The following is a 20,746-nucleotide window of genomic DNA, read 5'->3' as shown; positions in this document are numbered from 1 at the left end:
GCAGTTGAACCCCCAGGAAGCCAAGATGCTCGAGGTGAATCTCCAAAGAGTTCCAGGATTTTATGCTCTTGTTGCTCAGTCGCTCAGTCATGTCTGACTTTTTGTGACCCCATGGACTACAGCACACCAGACTTCCCAGTCCTTCACTATCTCCTGGAGTTTGCTCAAACTCACGTCCATCGAGTCAATGATGCCATCCAACCATCTCATCCTCTGTTGCCCCCTTCTCCTGCCCTCAGTCTTTCCCAGCATCAGGGTCTTTTCTGATGGGTCTGCTCTTCACATCAGGTGGCCAAAGGGTGCTCTTGCAGGCCCTCTTAAATGAAGAAAGGGAAGGGTGTGATGGCATCTTCATTGTATGTTTAGAGCTTGTTTACTCCCCGGGGCTGGTTCTTTGATTTCTGAGCTTCAGAATATTTGCATAAGAATGTGATTCCCCAGGTGGGCTGATTTCCCGAATTGAAGGATTGAACTTTAACTCATCTGGGAATCTCAATGGCCATTGAATGGACGGCAGACATGGCCACTGAATGGATGGCAGTCAGAAGATGGGCTGGGTGGGGCCTGATGTGGGTTACTCTTTGAGGCTGAGGTTTTTCACTGATGAGATAAGGGAGGGTGAAATTTCTCCTTTGCACCTGCACCGATCCTCTTCTCCTCCCCCTGCACCACTCCACACACGCAGTGTGCTCTCACTGAAAGGACAAAACCCCCACCCCCAACACACAGTTGCCACCAAATGTACTTTTCTGAAGGGCCAGAGGCTTTTGGTTGTTCCTAGTCTGTGACTGTATCAGTTCAGTTCAATTCAGTCGCTCAGTCGTGTCCGACTCTTTGCAACCCCGTGAATCACAGCACGCCAGGCCTCCCTATCCATCACCAACTCCCAGAGTTCACCCAAACTCCTGTCCATTGAGTCGGTGATGCCATCCAGCCATCTCATTCTCTGTCGTCCCCGTCTCCTCCCACCCCCAGTCCCTCCTAGCATCAGACTCTTTTCCAGTGTCAACTCGTCGCATGAGGTGGCCAAAGTATTGCAGTTTCAGCTTTAGCATCAGTCCTTCCAATGAACACCCAGGATTGATCTCCTTTAGAATGGACTGGTTGGATCTCCTCGCAGTCCAAGGGACTCTCAAGAGTCTTCTCCAGCACCACAGTTCAAAAGCATCGATTCTTCGGTGATCAGCTTTCTTCACAGTCCAACACTCACATCCATACATGACCACAGGAAAAACCATAGCCTTGACTAGACGGACCTTTGTTGGCAAAGTAATGTCTCTGCTTTTTAATATGCTATCTAGGTTGGTCATAACTTTCCTTCCAAGGAATAAGCATCTTTTAATTTCCTGGCTGCAATCAGCATCTGCAGTGATTTTGGAGCCCCCCAAAATAAAGTCTGACACTGTTTCCACTGTTTCCCCATCTATTTCCCATGAAGTGATGGGACCACATGCCATGATCTTCGTTTTCTGAATGTTACTGAAGCCAAATATTTTCCCTGAGTCTGTTGTAACCTCCTCACCAACCCCACATGGTGTCCGCTCACTCTGCACCTCTTCAAAGAGGTGGTGTTGTCACCTAGGTCACTGCAGTAGGTGCTACTACTGAAGCTGTTTGTGAAAATTTAGCATACAAATAGACACCTTCATTTTGTTTTGATGAAGAATGTTGGGCTGCAGCCCGCAGGCCTGCAAGCCCAGTGCTTGCCCAGATTCTAGACCAAAGGAAGACCCTGGAGTCAGGGACAGAGACTTAGTCATTTAATGAATGAGGAGCCTTATGTGTCTGAAGCAAAGTGTTGGAGCAACACCCCATGGTGTCCGGCAGACAGCAGGCAGGGCCTGGCAGGGTCTTCATTCCCAGGAGCAGGGGGAGATTACCAGTTATGGGGGCAATTACATCAGGTTGACTCATCAGTTACCAGGGAAACCAGAAGAGGAGACCACCCCTCACTGCCTCTTAGATAAGAACAAGGGGCCTGGGGCAAGTATGTACGAAGGTTAGTCATATGAGTAAGATGTAGGTGAAGCAGGCCCTGAACGAGTTGGTGGTGGATGTGCAGAGAGCAAGAGAACAGCCATCTCGGATAGCAGAATGCTTAAATGCAACTGTGAGGAAACTGGGGATCACATACATCTTTCTTGAGTTAGGCCTCATGTGGAAAAGATTGCTCATCCATGCCAGCTTGTACTGCCTTCTCAGGTTACACCAAGGGGCACACAGGTTTCTTAGTATGCAGTGTGGTGCCCCAAGGATGAAAGAACAAGGTGAACAAGAAGGGTCTTGGAATACAGGAACAGAAAAAAGCAGACCCTCAATCAGTTCAGTTCAGTTCAGTTCAGTCGCTCAGTCGTGTCCGACTCTTTGCGACCCCATGAATTACAGCACGCCAGGCCTCCCTGTCCATCACCAACTCCTGGAGTTCACTCAAACTCATGTCCACAGAGTTGGTGATGCCATCCAGCCATCTCATTCTCCGTCGTCCCCTTCTCCTCCTGCCCCCAACCTTTCCCAGCATGAGAGTCTTTTCCAGTGAGTCAACTCGTCGCATGCGGTGGCCAAAGTATTGCAGTTTCAGTTTTAGCATCAGTCCCTCCAATGAACAGCCAGGATTGATCTCCTTTAGAATGGACTGGTTGGATCTCCTTGCAGTATAAGGGACTCTCAAGAGTCTTCTCCAACACCACAGTTCAAAAGCATCAGTTCTTCGGCGATCAGCTTTCTTCACAGTCCAACTCTCACATCCATACATGACCACAGGAAAAACCATTGCCTTGACTAGACGGACCTTGGTTGGCAAAGTAATGTCTCTGCTTTTTAATATACTATCAAGGTTGGTCATAACTTTCCTTCCAAGGAGCAAGCGTCTTTTAATTTCATGGCTGCAATCAGCATCTGCAGTAATTTTGGAGCCCCAAAAAATAAAGTCTGACACTGTTTCCACTGTTTTTCCATCTATTTCCCATGAAGTGATGGGACCAGATGTCATGATCTTTGTTTTCTGAATGTTGAGCTTCAAGCCAACCTTTTCACTCTCCTCTTTCACTTTCATCACGAGGCTTTTTAGTTCCTCTTCACTTTCTGCCATAAGGGTAGTGTCATCTGCATATCTGAGGTTATTGATATTTCTCCCAGCAATCTTGATTCCAGCTTGTGCTTCTTCCAGCCCAGCGTTCCTCATGATGTATTCTGCATATAAGTTAAATAAGCAAGGTGACAATATACAACCTTGGCGTACTCCTTTTCCTATTTGGAACCAGTCTGTTGTTCCATGTCCAGTTCTAACTGTTGCTTTCTGACCTGCATACAGGTTTCTCAAGAGGCAGGTCAGGTGGTCTGGGATTCCCATCTCTTTCAGAATGTTCCACAGTTTATTGTGATCGACACAGTCAAAGGCTTTGGCATAGTCAATGAAGCAGAAATAGATGTTTTTCTGAAACTCTATTGCTTTCTCCATGATCCAGCGGATGTTGGCAATTTGATCTCTGGTGCCTCTGCTTTTTCTAAAACCTGCTTGAACATCTGGGAGTTCACGGTTTACATACTGCTGAAGCCTGGCTTGGAGAATTTTGAGCATGACTTTACTAGCGTGTGAGATGAGTGCAATTGTGCAGTAGTTAGAGCATTCTTTGGCATTGCCTTTCTTTGGGATTGGAATGAAGACTGACCTCTTCCAGTCCTGTGGCCAGCGCTGAGTTTTCCAAATCTGCTGGCATATTGAGTGCAGCACTTTCACAGCATCATCTTTCAAGACTTGAAATAGCTCAACTGGAATTCCATCACCTCCACTAGCTTTGTTAGTAGTGATGCTTTCTAAGGCCCACTTGACTTCACATTCCAAGATGTCTGGCTCTAGGTCAGTGATCACGTTATCGTGACTATCTTGGTCGTGAAGATCTTTTTTGTACAGTTCTTCTGTGTATTCCTGCCACCTCTTCTTAATATCTTCTGCTTCTGTTAGGTCCATACCATTTCTGTCCTTTATCGAGCCCATCTTTGCATGAAATGTTCCCTTAGAATCTCTAATTTTCTTGAAGAGGTCTCTTGTTTTTCCTATTCTGTTGTACCCTTCCCCAATATGCTGTAACCCTTGTGGAATTTTTGAGTCCTCCTGAGTAGTATTGTCTATCTCCCCTCTCACTCCATATAAGGAAAAGATGTTTGCCTTGCTCTTCTCCTGCCCAGTATACATACCTATTTAATCAGCAAATGACTCTCCAGACCCCTACCCAGATCCTTGTCCCACTCACTGTACTGGCAGACAACCCCCTCCCCCAATCTAATAAACTTGATTCTCCTTTTATTCTGCCTCCTGCCTGGAAATTCTTTTCCAACCTGCACACAGACCATGACATGATGACTCTGAGATCCTTGAACCTAAAGGCTGTGTCATATTTATTCCTCAAGTGGCCTGACAGCTGATATTCAGTGAGCCTGTTGCTTTACTGAGGGAAGTTGCCCGTTTTTTCTGGGCCACCTTCCCCCTCATGCCTTTCCCTTTCTGCACAAATCTCCGACATGCACAAATCTCCCTCTGCAAAACCAAAGCAAACAAGTGTCGCCATAGTCCACTCTGCTCCTCTTCCCACTTTTGCTCACTTGCCCCTAGTGTCAGCCTTAGCCTCTGATTTTTCTCTTTCTAGGAAAAAAGACAGTGATCCAGTCCACGTCTCCTATTCCCCAACATTATGAAGTCTGCTTTCAGTCTTTATCACTCATAGAAACTGTCCCTGATGCATTCATCAGTAGCCTCTTCATTGAGAAAGCAGCTGGGCCCCATGGAGTCTCTTCACAGGCATGGCTGTTGATTATTTCACCTTGACATGCTGCCATCTAGGCCTCCCCCACAGCACTCTGTCCTGGTTTTGCAAGGAGCTTCTCAGACCACTAAACCCCTTCCCCATGTCAGAGCCTCCTTTTGAGTCCCCCAAACATAGGAGTTGCTAAGTGTTCTAATGCTGATCCCACTGCCTCTCATCCATTTAGAACCTTGCTCCTCAACGTTGTCTTTCTGGACAAGTAGGATTGGCTTCCTTGAGGGCCTGTTAGAAATGCAGAATCTTAGGTCTACCCTGGACTTCCTGTATCAGAAGCTGCATTTTAATTCAGATCCCCAAGTGACTCATCTGCACATTAAGATTTAAGAGGTGCTGATCTATGCGACAAGTTGACTCACTGGAAAAGATTCTGATGCTGGGAAAGGTTGGGGGCAGGAGGAGAAGGGGATGACCGAGAATGAGATGGCTGGATGGCATCACCGACTGGGTGGACATGAGTTTGAGTGAACTCCGGGAGTTGGTGATGGACAGGGAGGCCTGGCGTGCTGTGATTCATGGGGTCGACACGACTGAGCGACTGAACTGAACTGAACTGAACTGATCTATGGCAGCACTAAGCAAGAGAAATATAATGCACACCACGTGTATTTTGAAATTTCTTGTAGCCACATTTAAAAACATGAAAAGAAACATGTGAAATTGTCATCATATAGTGTAACTGAACTCAATAAATACAAACTGTTATAATTTCAATGTGTAACCCATATAAAAATCATTGAAATACTTTATACTCATTCGTTAGTTAAGTGTTTGAAATTCAGTGTGTATTTTACCCTTACAGCACATCTCACATCACACCAGTCACATTTCAAGTGTTCAGTAGCCACAGGACCAGTGGCTACAGTTTTAGAAAAGGCAGCTCTAGAGTTTAGCGTGCAGATGAGATCTCAAGGTTACAGTGAAAAAGCCTGTGGGCACGCTGCTTCAGCACTTATTAGTGTTGTGATCCTGTGCAAATTATCCCTCTCTGGCTTCCTTTCCTCATCTTGTGAACCAGGAAACTGGAGATTCATATCTCAGCTCTGTCACTTACCAGCTGTGCTTCTGTTTCCTCAATAAAATAGGGCTAAAAATGCTCTCCATAGAAATTCCTTACACCAGTACCTGATCCATTATAGGCATTACTGTCCACAAGTTATAATGTCAGTGAAGGACCTATTCACAGTAACAATTAAAAATAGTTGGGTGATATAAAAAAAATGCCTGTATTAAAATGTTAAATAAAAGAAACAACACAAAATGGTTTTTATAATATGATCCCATCTATCTTAAAATCAAAGTAGCTTAAAATTATAGCTAGAAGTAAGGAAGCAAATATTAATTTTGATTATGTTTGGGAGACAGAATATTTTGGGGGAGACAGTGAAGTTTTTTCTTTCTGCTTTTCTAAATATGTATTGATTTTGTAATGAGAACAAAAATTAACTATTTTTCAAACTGCTTACTAGTTGAACTAGTTGAGAGCCTGGGGCCTGGAATAATACTGGGTTCCCCTGAGGGCACTGTGGTGAGTGAAATAAATCAGAGAAAGACAGGCTACATGATCTCACTTATATGTGGAATCTTAAAAAAAACTCAGAGAAAAAGTTTGAACGTTGCCAGGTGCTGTGTGGGTAGGGGAAATCAGGAGATGTTGGTCAAAGGGTATAAACTTCCAGTTATATTTAAGATGAACAAGTTCTGGGGAACTCATGTACAGCATGGTGACTATAATTAACAATACTGTATTTTATACTTGAAAGCTGCTAAGAGAGTAAATTTTAAATGCTCTCATCACACATATTATTTGTGATTACATGAGGTGATGAATGTGTTAACTAACTTTACTGTGGTAATCCTTTCACATACTCTATGTGTATCAAATCATTGTATTGCATACTTAAACTTGCATGGTGGTGCTGGAGAAGACTCTTGAGAGTCCCTTGGACTGCAAGGAGATCCAACCAGTCCATTCTAAAGGAGATCAGTCCTGGGTGTTCATTGGAAGGACTGATGCTAAAGCTGAAACTCCAATACTTTGGCCACCTCATGCGAAGAGCTGACTCACTGGAAAAGAGTCTGATGCTAGGAGGGATTGGGGGTGGGAGGAGAAGGGGACGACAGAGAATGAGATGGCTGGATGGCATCACCAACTCGATGGACATGAGTTTGAGTGAACTCCGGGTGTTGGTGATGGACAGGGAGGCCTGGTGTGCTGTGATTCATGGGGTCGCAAAGAGTCGGACACGACTGAGCGACTGAACTGAACTGAACTGAAACTTGCACAATGCTACATGTCAATGTTACCTTAATAAATCTGGAAAACAACGAGTAAGATATGAGGAAGAGAAGATTCACTTCACAGATTTCAGAGAAGCAAATTTTATTTAAATCTTTAAAAATACTAGAGCAAAACCACAAATTCTCTGGATTCTGATTCTGGCTATGCTTTCCCTAGCTTATGATCTTGGGTAACTTTTAAAACTGCTCTGTGCCTAGATCGCCTCATCTAGGAAATGGGAATAGTAATTATGCTTAACTGATAAGAGTTGTGAAAAAAAAAAAAGAGTTGTCAGGAGGATTAAATTATATAATAGCTATAAAGGGCTTAGGAAAATGCCTGGCACATAATCACAATGGTTTGATAATGAAGATGAAGGAGGAGGGGCAGGAGGAGAAGGGAGATAAGGTTTGTGTTAGTGATCATTGGGTTTGGACACTGATTAGCTGTTGAGATTTGGGCATGTTTCTTAAATTCTCTAAGCCTTAGCTTTCTCATCTGTAAATGGAATAACAATACAGGCAATATGCACAGATCACACATAATTGATAAGGGGAGTACATAAGATCATTTGTGTATAGTGCCTGGATCACAATAAGCTCAATAATATTATTTCTAAAAAGTTAACACAAACTGGGGTAGCAATGTCTACCTTATAGGTAGCTGTGAAGATAAAACGAGAGCCCTTTGAAAACTGCTGCTGCTAAGTCGCTTCAGTCGTGTCCGACTCTGTGCGACCCCATAGACGACAGCCGACCAGGCTCCACCGTCCCTGGATTCTCCAGGCAAGAACACTGGAGTGGGTTGCATTTCCTTCTCTAATGCATGAAAGTGAAAAGTGAAAGTGAAGTCGCTCAGTCGTGTCCGACTAATAGCGACCCCATGGACTGCAGCCCACCAGGCTCCTCTGTCCATGCGATTTTCTAGACAAGAGTACTGGAGTGGCTTGCCATTGCCTTCTCCGCTTTGAAAACTAAAGTACCATAAAAATGAAGCAGTAGTTCAATTCGTTTACACTAGATGGCAGTAGACATCACCAAATACAGCTGAGCTCACCTAAACAAAGAGCTGAGGGAGAAAAAGACTATTAGACACTTTCCTTTGCACACTTATTTGGCCTCGTCCCGCTTCTGTGATGATGCAGGAATGGGACTGGAGCGCATAACATATATTATTTCAAATGAGTGAATTCCGTCCTTGGGCTCAGGAGTCTTTTTGTTGGATGTAGACTGTGTTTTCAAGACTAGACCCAGACTGAACTAGAGAGTTTGTCACAGATCAACACACAGATATGAGAGGAAGAAACAGATCTGCTAATGTGCTGACTTTTGCCTCTTTGGCCAAATTATATCTCTTCTCTAAACCTTTCATCAAGGTTTGCTGAAGTGTCATTAAAATTTGTACGTAGAATCAGTCAGTATGTCAAAGTTTCTCAAAGGAATAAACAGTCAGTAAATAAATGTCCTCATACTAGATGAGGTACTGTTAGAGGTCATTGATGGCTGTGCCCCAGAGTAACCTTTCTTTTGTTAGATTTCTTAAAATTTTCTTCTTTTAATAAAAAAAAAATGACATTTTAAATCTTTTAATACTTGTACATATTGTATTAATTTACTGGGGCTACCCTAATAAAATACCATAGACCAGGTGACTTAAACAACAGAAACATATTTTTTCACAGTCCCAGAGGCTAGATGTCTAAGGTCAAGGTCTGTTTTCTTCTGATGCCTCTGTCCTCGTCTTTCAGATGGCCATCTTCTTTCTGTGTCCTCGCATGGTTATCTTTGTGTTGTCTGTGTCCTAATATCTTTTTATAAGGACACCAGTCATCTTGGGGGTCGACTCAGAGACCCTAGGACTGTCATACTGCTGCCTACTAATTCTCTTTGCTTCTCCCTTGTGTTGGAATTTCTGTTTTCTGGATTCTATGTCATCCTCTTCCTCTTCTTGGTCTACTCTCTTGCTATAATGTCAGTTTAAAATTTCAAACATTTACTTATTCAGCAAACTTTTTCTTTTTTTTGGCAATACCATTTGGCATGTGGGATCTTAATACCCTGACCAGGGATTGAATCTATGCTTTCTGCATTGGGAGCATGGAGTCTTAACCACTGGACCACCAGGAAAGTCAGCAAACATTATTGAGCTTGTGTCAGGCACAGTGCTAGGCACTAAGTATACAGAAGAGGAATAGAAAATGTCACTGCTTCTAGGCTGATGATGTCCAGCTCTGTAACAACACAGTGACCAGTGTGATATGAGTTCAGGGCAGGTACCTGGTTAAGACTCTGCGTTTCCACTGCAGGGAGTGCGGGTTCCATCCCTGATCAGGGGACTATGAGTCTTAATCACTGAACTGCCATGGAAGTCCCCATTATTTTGTTTAGGCATACTAGTGGTTTGTTTTATTCTGTGGACCATACTTTTAGGTAAGCTAAGGTCTCAACCCCCTAGAAATTCATTTATTCATTTAATAAATATTTGTTGAGATGCACTTTTCTAGGTGCTGGATATTAGCATGAATCAAAAAAGAATTACTCCCCTATAGGAACTGACATGAGAGTGTCATAAATAAATTTTTTAAAAAGTCAAGTTGAGATAAATCCTATGGGAGAAGGAAAACAAGGCAGGCTCAAGAGAAGAGAAAGAAGAGAGGTACTATGGTTTTATAGGATGGTTAGGGAAGGCATTTCTGATACGGGGAAATTTGAGCTACAACAGAAGAAAGGGAAGGAGACATGTAGGCAGAGGGAAAAGGTATTAATGACTCCAATAACCACGATGGTGTGATCACTCACCTAGAGCCCCAGACATCCTGGAGTGCAAAGTCAAGTGGGCCTTAGGAAGCATCACTGCAAACAAAGCTAGTGGACGTGATGGAATTCCAACTGAGCTATTTCAAATCCTAAAAGATGATGCTGGGAAAGTGCTGCATTCAATATACCAGCAAATTTGGAAAACTCAGCAGTCGCCACAGGACTGGAAAAGGTCAATATCAAAGAAGGGCAATGCCAAAGAATGTTCAAACTACCACACAATTGCATTCATTTCACATGCTAGCAAGATCAAGCTCAAAATACTTCAAGCTAGGCTTCAACAGTATGTGAACCAAGAACTTTCAGATGTTCAAATTGGATTTAGAAAAGGCAGAAGAACCAGAGATCAAATTGCCAACATTCACTGGATCATAGAAAAAGCAAGAGAATTCCAAAAAACCATCTACTCTGCTTATTGATTTCACAAGGTTTTGACTGTGTGGATCACAACTAACTGTGGAAAATTCTTAAAGAGATGGGACTATCAGACCACCTTACCTGTCTCCTGTGAAACCTGTATGCAGGTCAAGAAGCAACAGTTAGAACTGGACATGGAACAATGTATTAGTTCAAAACTGGGGAAGGAGTACATCAAGGCTGTGTAATGTCACCCTGCTTATTTAACTTACATGCAGAGTACATCAAGAGAAATGCCAGACTGGATGAATCACAAGCTGGAATCAAGATTGCTGGGAAAAATATCAATAACCTCAGATATGCAATGACACCACTTTTATGGCAGAAAGCAAAGAGTAACTAAATAGCCTCTTGAAGAAGGTGAAAGAGGAGAGTGAAAAAGCTGGCTTAAACTCAACAGTCAAAAAACTTAAGATCATGGCATCTGGGCCCATCACTTCATGGCAAATAGATGGGGAAACAATGGAAATAGTGACAGATTTTATTTTCTTGGGCTCTAAAATCACTACAGATAGTGACTGCAGCCATGAAATTAAATGACACTTGCTCCTTGGAAGAAAAGCTATGACAAACCTAGACAGTTTATTAAAAAGTAGAGACATTACTTTGCTGACAAAGGTCCATATAGCCAAAGCCATGGTTTTTCCAGTAGTCATGTATGGATGTGAGAGTTGGACCATAAAGAAGGCTGAGCACTGAAGAATTGATGCTTTTGAACTGTGGTACTGGGGAAGGCTCTTGAGAGTCAATTGGACTGCAAGGAGATCAAACCAGTCAATTGTAAAGGAAATCAGTCCTGAATATTCATTGGAAGGACTGTTGCTGAAGCTCCAGTACTTTGGCCACCTGATGCAAAGGGCCAACTCATTGGAAAAGACTGTGATGCTGGGAAAGATTGAAGGCAGGAGGAGAAGGGGATGACAGAAGACAAGATGGTATTACCGACTCAATGGACATGAGTTTGAGCAAGCTCCAGGAGATGGTGAAGGACAGGGAAGCCTGGCGTGCTGCAGTCCACGGGGTCGCAAAGAGTTGGACATGACTGAGCGACTGAACAGCAACAAGGCAGAGGGAAAGGCAAGTGCAAAGTGCTCGGGTGGAGCAGGAAGGCCAGTGGGGCTGGGGAAGAGTGAGTCAGGGGAAAGCAGTAAGAGGCCAGCAGAGGCCTTGGAGGCCACAGCAAGAAATTCAGTTTCTCTTCCTAAGACACTGGAGATGGGAAGATATTGGAGGGTTTTTGACAGATCCCCAGATGACACGCAGGTTTCATGGGCCATTTATTGCCCACATCTGGCTTCACTCTCATAGCCAAACTCACGAGCGCTGTCAACATCCTCTGTCACCACTTTCTCACCTCATTCCTTCAACCCAGACCATTTGGGCTCTGGATGCCATCACTTCTCTGCAAAAGTTCTTATCAAGGTCATCAGGGACTATATCTCGTCAAAGTTTGTAACAATGCTCAGTCCTCCTACTTCCCAACCTCACAGCAGCAACTGACATGATTGCAGCACCCGCGCCACGATTCAGCAACCCCTGACTCTAGCCTGGTTTTCTTCCTCCTTCACAGGCTTCTTCTCCATATCTGTCAAAGTTCTGCATATAGCAGTGCCCCAGGACTCTGACCTCTGACCTCTGCTGTACTCCTCCCCTGGGCTTTGGGTCCACGGTTTTCAACACTGTCAATATGCTGATGACTTCTAAGTTTATATCTCTAGCTCCAAATTTGTAATTCCAAATGCCTAGTCCACATGTGCACTTGGAGTTCTAACAGGCATCTTCTCCACGTGTTCTTCCTCACAGAAATGGCATCACCACACAGTCACCTGTTTAGGACAAAATCCCAGGAAGCATCCTTGGTTCTTATCTTTATTCCAGTTGGTTCTGCCTCCAAACGAAACCCTGAATCTGACCACTTCTCAGCAGGCCCTTGTTACCCACTAACTCAAGTTGCCATCATCCCTTGTGCCCATATTACTGCACAAGCTGCCTGATTTCTCTCCCTGCCTCCATTCTTCATCCATTATCTTAAAAGATAAGTCATGTCAGCATGACCTTGCCTAAAATCCTCCACTGCAATCAGAACAAATCCAAATCCCTTATCAGGGGCCTACATCACCACCTGTGTTCAAGGCCTTGTGGTTCCAACTCCCTCTCCGGGCCCCCTCCCTCACCTAGGCCCCAGCTGAGCACACTGAGTTGGCTCCAGTCTCCAGGTCTCTGCACTTGCTTTTCCTTGAGCCTGGAATATTTGTCCTCACGGTCTTCACTAGGCTTCTTTCTCATCCTTCAGCTTTCAGCTTAAATGCCACCTCAGTGAGGCCTTTTCTGATCTCCCAAAGTCTTCCCCTACCCCCACCACTCTCTAGCACTTTCAGAAATTACTGTATTCACCTCTTGTGGAGTTCCATGTGTAACCTCATCCCCCAACACGTACACCAGAGAGCTTCTAGAGAGCGGGCACCTCCTTTGTTTTCAGCCCCACACACTGCCTGGTCGAGAGCAGATGCTGAAGAAACTGAGGTTGACTGACAGCCCACGAGATTATCCAGGGCTCTTGCGAGGTTCTTGTCTGCTGCAGGGAGAGATGGCTTCTTCAATCGCTCGCTCCCATTCTAGGCAGATCGAGGAGTCGGGGACTTGGACCGCCCTTCTTCTGTCTTCCCGTCCCCTCCCCCGCCCCTTCCTGCTCCCTTCTTCCTCCCCGCCACCTCCCCTGCCCCTTCATCCCGCCCTGTCGCGTGGGAGCCGTCCTGGTCGCGCGGACGCTGCCGCGCAGGGACCCGACGGCCGGCCGCGGAGGCGTGATGGCGCTCAAGGCGCTGCGTTTGGTTTTGTTCCTGGTCTGGTGGGACTCGGCCGGTAACGCTCACCAGTCTCCCTGGTCCCCGGAGGACCGGCCAAGGAGTTACCGAGACGGGGTCTTGCCCGCTACTATCCCTCCCCGAGGCCTGGGGGGCCTCTGTGCCCCTCCACGCGCACCCGTTACTGGCGGTTCCGCCCGCCCCGCAGTTGCCTAGGGACACGAACTTGGGGATGTCCGGGGTTGGGGGGTGGCATTTTGGAGCCAGCAAACGTCTTTAGTTCCTGCTTGGGCTTCTTCCCAGGCTGCTGTTTCTCCCTTAAAGTGGATTTTCTGGAATCCAAGGTCAGGAGTCAGGTTTTTATGTACCCGGGGCCTTCCTTGCAGAACCTCAGCAGCAGATGTACAGGAATCAGGAATTGTGAATGCCAAGTGCGCCAAGCACCGTGGGGCTAGTGAGAAAGCGGCTTCAGTCCAACCAGACTTGATGTCTATTTAAAGTGGAGTTAAAGTGATAACACCCAATGTCAAATTTTGCACTTACTATCTCGGCCACAGAGGAAAACAACATCGTGAACTATTGAGTTACTTCTCTAACCTTTATTCGGTAGCTCCAAGTTTCCCAAGCAATCCTATTAGGGTGGTCAGATACAGAGCCGGTACCGAGTGTTTTCTGTGCGCCTGCTCGCAGAGGTGCCAGAACACAATTGAATCGACTTTTTAGGAAGGAGTCAAAGAAGCTAGACATGTGAGGGAGAGGGAGACATGTAGCCTGTCTAAATCACAAGCTGAATTTAAAAAAAAATCTTTTGAATAAGCGCTAACCTTAATCACGTCCTTTAAAATGTCTGTTTCCTTTTTGCAGCCTCTTCCAATGCTCAGTTTGGTCAACCTTCAGAATACAGTACAGTAAGTAGGAAACCACTTGTATTGTTTCTATTAATACAGTGAAGCCCACAGTGGTTTGGGTGGGGGCTGGTTTTCAGGTCTGCCACTTTCGAGACAGTTGACTGCTTCTTTAGAAACCAGATTCTCAGACAGGCTTTTTGATACAGATCACAGTATAAATTTTGGTTAAAAATTGCTCAGGCCTTGAAGGCCTTAGGGCTTTGTTTCCTTTTAATATCTTCTTTGATAATTTAGAAGGTCCTATGCCCAGTAGTTACATGTTGTACTAGATATTTTATGTATAGTCTCAAATTAAGTTCTGTGGAAGCAAACAAAGGCCAAACAGATGAGAGCAAGCAAAAATTATTCACTCAAGTGAGTCAACCATGTCACTTGTGTTTATGCTGAGACTCAAAGGCAAAGGAGTGGGAAAGCTTTATAATGGGGAAAAGGGAAGGCAACAGGTGTGCCCTGATTGAGGCTGTTGGCATGGGGAGCCTGGGGGTGGGAAACTAAAGGCAGGCATCCTATGTGAATGGTTAGGAGGGTATATTAGGATCAGCCACTCTATTTAAGCAACTCACATAGGACTTTCTGCTTTCTCTCTAACCATTCCCACAGCAGGTCAATTACTCACTGGTTAGAGACAGACCACCCTGTTGTTTAACTACTCTCCTGTAAATCATAGAGTTTGTTTCCCATGAGTGGAGCTGTATTCTTACGAAGACTCAAGTATCTGTGTTCACAAGCCTATTATGCCAGCCACAGTCTTAATTTATAAAAAAATGTAGAGACAGCAAGAACATGAGGGTAAAGAAATGAAAATGTTTATATGGAAACTGTGTCAGATGCTTTTGAAAAACTTGCTGAAAGACAAATTCTAAAAATTAAATTAGGTGTAGTAAAACAACAGTAAATAATTGGGGAATTATTTTTTAATTGTATATTAACCTTGTGCCAGTGTCTTTAAATTCTCACCATATTTTAAAAAGGGGGCAGGTTTACCCCTCAGGAGACAGATTGTAATTTTGATTGTCATGACCAGGAAGTTGTAACTAGCATCCAGTGGATAGAGAACAGTGATGTTACTAAATACCCTACCATGCATGAAACAGCCTCACACAGAAAATAATTGGCTGGTCCAAAATACGAATGCAGTTGAGAAATCCCATTTAAAACAAAAGAAGAAATCATGGATGATTTATTATGGGTATGATTTTTGCAGTGACAGCACACAGAACTCTAATTAGTTGAAACATTTCGTAGGAAAAGTCTTATGTCTTGTGTCAGGATTAGATCCAGCTGCAGATAACATGGACTCAAAATAACAGCTCACAGAACTGCCATCTTAGGATGTGGACTTTGTCATCCTAGTCTGTAAAGCGTAGAGTTCCATGTCCCCAGGAGCAGGATGGAGGAATGGACAAAGAATAAAAATTGGGGGAAGCAGAGGACAAGCCCCCAACTTTCTTTTAAAGGAAGTTCCTAGCAGGTGGTCGGAGAAGGCAATGGCAAGCCACTCCAGTACTCTTGCCTAGAAAATCCCATGGATGGAGGAGCCTGGTAGGCTGCAGTCCGTGGGGTCGCTAAGGGTCAGACACGACTGAGCGACTTCACTTTCACTTTTCATTTTCACACATTGGAGAAGGAAATGGCAACCCACTCCAGTGTTCTTGCCTGGAGAATCCCAGGGACGGGGGAGCCTGGTGGGCTTCCATCTATGGGGTCACACAGAGTCGGACACGACTGAAGTGACTTAGCAGCAGCAGCAGCAGCAGGTGGTAAAGAATCAGCCTGCAATGCAGGAGACCCAGGTTCAATCCCTGGGTGGGGGATTGAAGGGAGACTTCCTGGCCTGGAGAATCTGGAGAATGGCAACCCACTCCAGTATTCTTGCCTGGAGAATTCCATGGACAGAGGAGCCTGGCGAGCTATAGTCCATGGGGTTGAAAAGAGTCAGAACAACTGAATGACTAACACAAACACAGCAACTGCGCTCAGTAATTCCACTTGCATCCCATTGGCCTGGCCTTGAGCGTGTGGTCATGCCTAGCTGCAAGGAGGCTGTCTTAGTGTAGGTAGCATTATAGCTGGCCATGTGCCTCATTGGCTTTCCATCAAAAGATTGGCAATTTTATTTTCATTTATATGTTTTAAGAGAAAATGTTTAGGGTATGTTATAATTTTTACTGTTTCCCTGCTTTAATAGACTTTTTCAATTAAATGACCAATTACCAGTTGTCCCAATCTCACTGGAAGCTGTCCTGGAAGCCATCATCTTAGTGAGCCTAGAGCAGGAAGAACACATCAGGTTCCTAAATGGAGATACAAGGCTGAACAGAGGATGGAAAGGGTCAAACGTTTCTCTTTAGTTCAGGGTTTAGCCAATGCCCTGTCTCTACTTAGGTCTCTATGAACCCACATAATATGAAGGAAAAGGTATATTTCATTTATTCAGAGTACTAAACACTTATTCTGAAGTGAGGAAAGATGATTACTATTACTAAAACAAAACACAGCAGATCATATATTCAACCTGTTATTAGAGTGAGCTTCTACACGCTATGGTGTGACCACTGTGACCAGTTCTAGTACTGGTTCTGCTGTAGACTCATGGCTATGAGCAAGACATATTACCTCTCTGGCCTCAATTCCGTCGAATCTGAGAGTTGAGTTCCATGATCCAATATCAGTTTATTAGGGCTGCTGTAATAAAGCCACAAACTGAGTGACTTAAACAACAGAGATGGATTGTCTCACAGTTCTCAAGGCTGGATGTTCAAACTCAAGGTGTCGGCAGGGTTGGTTCCTTCCTAAGGTGGTGAGAAAGAATCTGTTCCAATCCTCTCTCCTAGTATCTTGTAGCCTCAGGCATTTCTTGGCTTGTAAATGGCATTCTCTTGGTGTCTTCACATGATCTTGCCTCTGTGTGTGACTCTGTGTACAAACTTTCCTTTTGTTTTTAAAAAATATTTATTTTTTGTGCAGCCTTTCTCTAGTTGCAGCAAGCAGGGGCTGCTCTTCCTTTTGGTGCTTGGGCTTCTCATTGCGGTGGCTTCTCATTACAGAGCACAGGCTCTGGGCACATGGGCTTCAGAGCTGCAGTACTCGGGCTCAGTAGTTGTGGCTCATGGGCTTAGTTGCCCTGCAGCATGTGGAATCTTCCCAGACCAGGGATCAAACTTGTGTCCCCTGCATTAGCAGGTGGATTCTAATCTGCTGCACCACCAAAGTGAAAAGAAAAGTGTTAGCTACCTCAGTCATGTCTGACTCTTTGTGACCCCGTGGACTATAGCCCACCAGGCTCCTCTGTGCATGGGATTCTCCAGGCAAAAATACTGGAGTGGGTTGCCAGTCCCTTCTCCAGGGGATCTTCCTGAACCAGGGGTTGAACCTAGGTCTCCTGTATTGTAGGTGGATTCTTTACCATCTGAGCCACCAGTGAAGAATTCCTGAATGGAAATTTCACCACCAGGGTAGTCCCCCAATTTTCCCTTTTTATAACCACACCAGTCATATTGGATTAGGGCCTATTCTGCTAAACTTCTTACTTTAAGATAATTTCCTATATGAAGACCCTACTAATCCCACATAAGGTCATATTCTGAAGTGCTAGGAGTTAGGACTTTAACATATCTTTCTGTGTGGATGCAGTTAAGCCCATAACAAGCCCTGAGGTCTAGTTCTGAACCTACTGCTTTCCTTAATGCTGTTGCTTAAATGCTAGTATCTTAAGTCCAGACAAAAGATTACGTTTCCGAGTGTGTCTGGGCATTATGCCACGGAATTAGGTGGAATGTAACAGGACATTCTCATGGAGTTGCTCATGAAGAACAGATTATGAAGCTTGAGGATAGTAAAGTACGTTGGTGGCATATCTTGGACTTTCATTTAAAAAAGTGAAAGACCTCAGCATGCATAAACCTTCCGCTGAGGTCCTTATCTTACGTAGCAGGTATTGACCCATTGCTTCAACACTACATCTGATGCTTAGAAAAACCTGTGTGCGTCTGTGTGTGTGTGTGTGTGTGTGTGTGTGTGTGTAAAATAGAAATTTTTCTGTAGGAAATATATAGAAAATATAGGGAAACTTGGGACTTTGCCCTAATTCTTCACTGGTGACTCAGATGGTGAAGAATCTACCTACAATGCAGGAGACCTGAGTTCGATCCTTGGGTCTGGAAGATCTGCTGGAGAAGGGAATAGCTACCCACTCCATTATTCTTGCTTGGAGAATCCCATGGACAGAGGAGCCTGGTGGGCTACAGTCCATGGACTCCCAAAGAGTCGGATACGACTGAGTGACTAATGGTGGAACTTTGCCCTCCGCTTGTGATAAAAATGTCTCAAGTTATTCACCAATTTCTGTCTTCCTTTCTCTTTTCTAGCCAAACTGCCATCAGTATTCATTACCAGGATGTCCCCGGGACTTCAACCCCGTGTGTGGAAGTGATTTGTCCACTTATCCCAATGAGTGTACTCTGTGCATGAAAATCAGGTAGCAACTTTTCAATATAAACTAGGCACATATTCTTCAGTTCTTCTCTTGCATTTTGATTACTTAGGAAGTTGTGGCTCTTTTCTTAGACATAATCAAATGTGACATAAGTAGCTCTGTTTTAAGACGTATTTAAAAAGACACAGAATCAGTGAATTTTCTAGGACAAGGTTAGAAAAAGAGGTGTGTGATTAATCAATTATAGACCAAATAATTAAGTGATGTTACTATCCAGGGATGGGTAGTTTCCCAAAATTAAAAATATATTTACAACTTCCCTGGAGGACCAGTGGTTAAAAATCCACCTGCCAGTGCAGGGGATAAGAATTCAATCCCTGGTCCAGGAAGATCCTACATACTGAGTAGCAACTAAGCTCGTGCACCACAGCTACTGAGCCCACACTCTGGAGCCCAAGAGTCACAACTACTGAGCCCATGTGCTGCAACTACTGAAGCTCATGTACTTAGAGCCTGTGCCCCACAATGAGAGAAGTCACCCCAGTGAGAAGCCCAAGCACCACAACTACGGAGCAGTCCCTGCTCTCTGCAACTAGAGAGAGCCTGTGTGTAGCAAAGAAGACCCAGAGCAGCCAAAAAAAAAAAAAAAAGAAAAATTAAAAAAAAGTATATTTAGTAGTTAAACTCTGTGGAATAGTAAATATTCTGTTGAATTCAGGAGCCACGTACAGAAAAATGGTCAGAAAACAGGTCTCTGCCTGTTAGAATGCTCACTAATAAGTGTATTATACGGATGCCCTCTGTGCAACACACCTGGCCAGCTTAGGTGACCATGACTCCACCTCCAGATACACTGCTTTGTATTTCAGGGGTTCAGTCTCTGAACTTAGTCTTCAGTAAGTTACCAGGTCTTCTCAGAGTGATTCGTGGGGAGTAGTTCCGTGTGCCCTAAGGTTTGGGGAAAAATGGCAGAGTTGGGTTTTCACCTTCATTGTTTCCTAGATTTAGCTTTTTTTAAAAAAATTAATAATTTTAGGCTGTGCTGGGTCTTTGTTGCTGCTTGGGCTTTACCCAATTGCAGTGTGCAGGCTTCTCATTGTAGAGGCTTCTCTTGTTGCAGAGCCTGGGCTGCAGGGTGCAAGGGCTTCATTAGTTGTGGTTCCTGGACTTAGAGCACAGGCTCAGTAGCTGTGGCGCACAGACTCAGTTGCTCCACAGCACATGGGGTCTTTCTGAATCAGTGATAGAACTAATGTCTTCTACATTGGCAGGCAGATTCTTTACCACTGAGCCACCAGGGAAGGCCCTAGATTTAGCTTTAAAAATGATTGTCAACCGGGAAAGAATATAATGTATAAGGACATGGGTCTTTTTAATACAAATTGTGGGACAGTTTCAATAAATGTGTTTTTCTGATTGGTCAATTTTCAGAGAAGATGGTCGTGATATTAAAATAATCCGAAGTGGACCCTGCTGATGGAGCAGTTCACGGAAGAGAAATTGGAGAAACACCTCCGCATACTAGATGAATTTTATTTTCCCCATTTCTCTTTTCCTGTGTTTCTTTGCGTGAGATTTGTTAACCCACATTTTCTGAGATGAGATGTGGAAGAGAGCCATGGACAGTGATTGATAATTAAAGCAAACAAACAAAAGTCCTTGTTTCTTGGCATTTGCCCCTTGAGTTAAGCTTATCGCCCAGATTACTTCTATGTTGCTTTATTCAGTTGGAATAAAATCAGCATTGTGTTCAGTTACCCCTGTTCCCTGTTGAATATCCATACTCACTCAGCCTCACAGGGCTCTTTTCCTCTCAGATGGAGGTGAATTTCACTAAGGGAGAAGTAGAGTCATTTTTGAGAGGTCAAGGTTTATTCTCCTTCCTCATTTCCCTGAATCTTTGATACAGAGTGTCTGGTAATTGGCACAGTGTTGTGCACAGAGCAAATAATGTGAGATGCTGAAACTGACTCTAGCCTGAACAGGTGGAGTAAAAAAAAATATGCAGTAGAAATACAGGATTTTAGAATTCCTTCCGATGCAGTTTTTCTTTCTAGTTAATGCAGGAACTTGCCCTTTTCTTTCTTCTAGAGCTGAGGTTCTGAACCCTCGATGATGCTGGGGCTATGTCGGGAGGCATTTTTGGAATCACAATTTGTAGGGTAGGTGGTGCTTCTGACTTCTAGCAGGTAGAAGCCGGGGATGCTACCAGACATTCCACAGTGAGCGGGACACCTCCCAACAACCAAGAAATTTTCAGTCCAAAGT

General features: G+C 44.2%; 1 protein-coding gene across 1 annotated transcript; it reads left to right on the top strand.

The window, feature by feature from the left end:
• Positions 1–13,067: 13,067 nt before the first annotated feature.
• Positions 13,068–20,174, top strand: SPINK2 (serine peptidase inhibitor Kazal type 2). Its single transcript, XM_055435008.2, has 4 exons — positions 13,068–13,193; positions 14,000–14,043; positions 18,411–18,520; positions 19,910–20,174. The coding sequence occupies exons 1-4, from the start codon at positions 13,139–13,141 to the stop codon at positions 19,953–19,955; spliced, it is 255 nt and encodes an 84-aa protein (XP_055290983.1). The 5' UTR covers positions 13,068–13,138; the 3' UTR covers positions 19,956–20,174.
• Positions 20,175–20,746: the final 572 nt, after the last annotated feature.

Source organism: Moschus berezovskii, chromosome 5 (genome assembly GCF_049115385.1).
Source record: "Moschus berezovskii isolate FMDL1 chromosome 5, NW_MosBer_1.0, whole genome shotgun sequence".
In the NCBI taxonomy this organism is placed as follows: domain Eukaryota; kingdom Metazoa; phylum Chordata; class Mammalia; order Artiodactyla; family Moschidae; genus Moschus; species Moschus berezovskii.
This window is presented reverse-complemented; position numbering and strand designations above follow the sequence as displayed.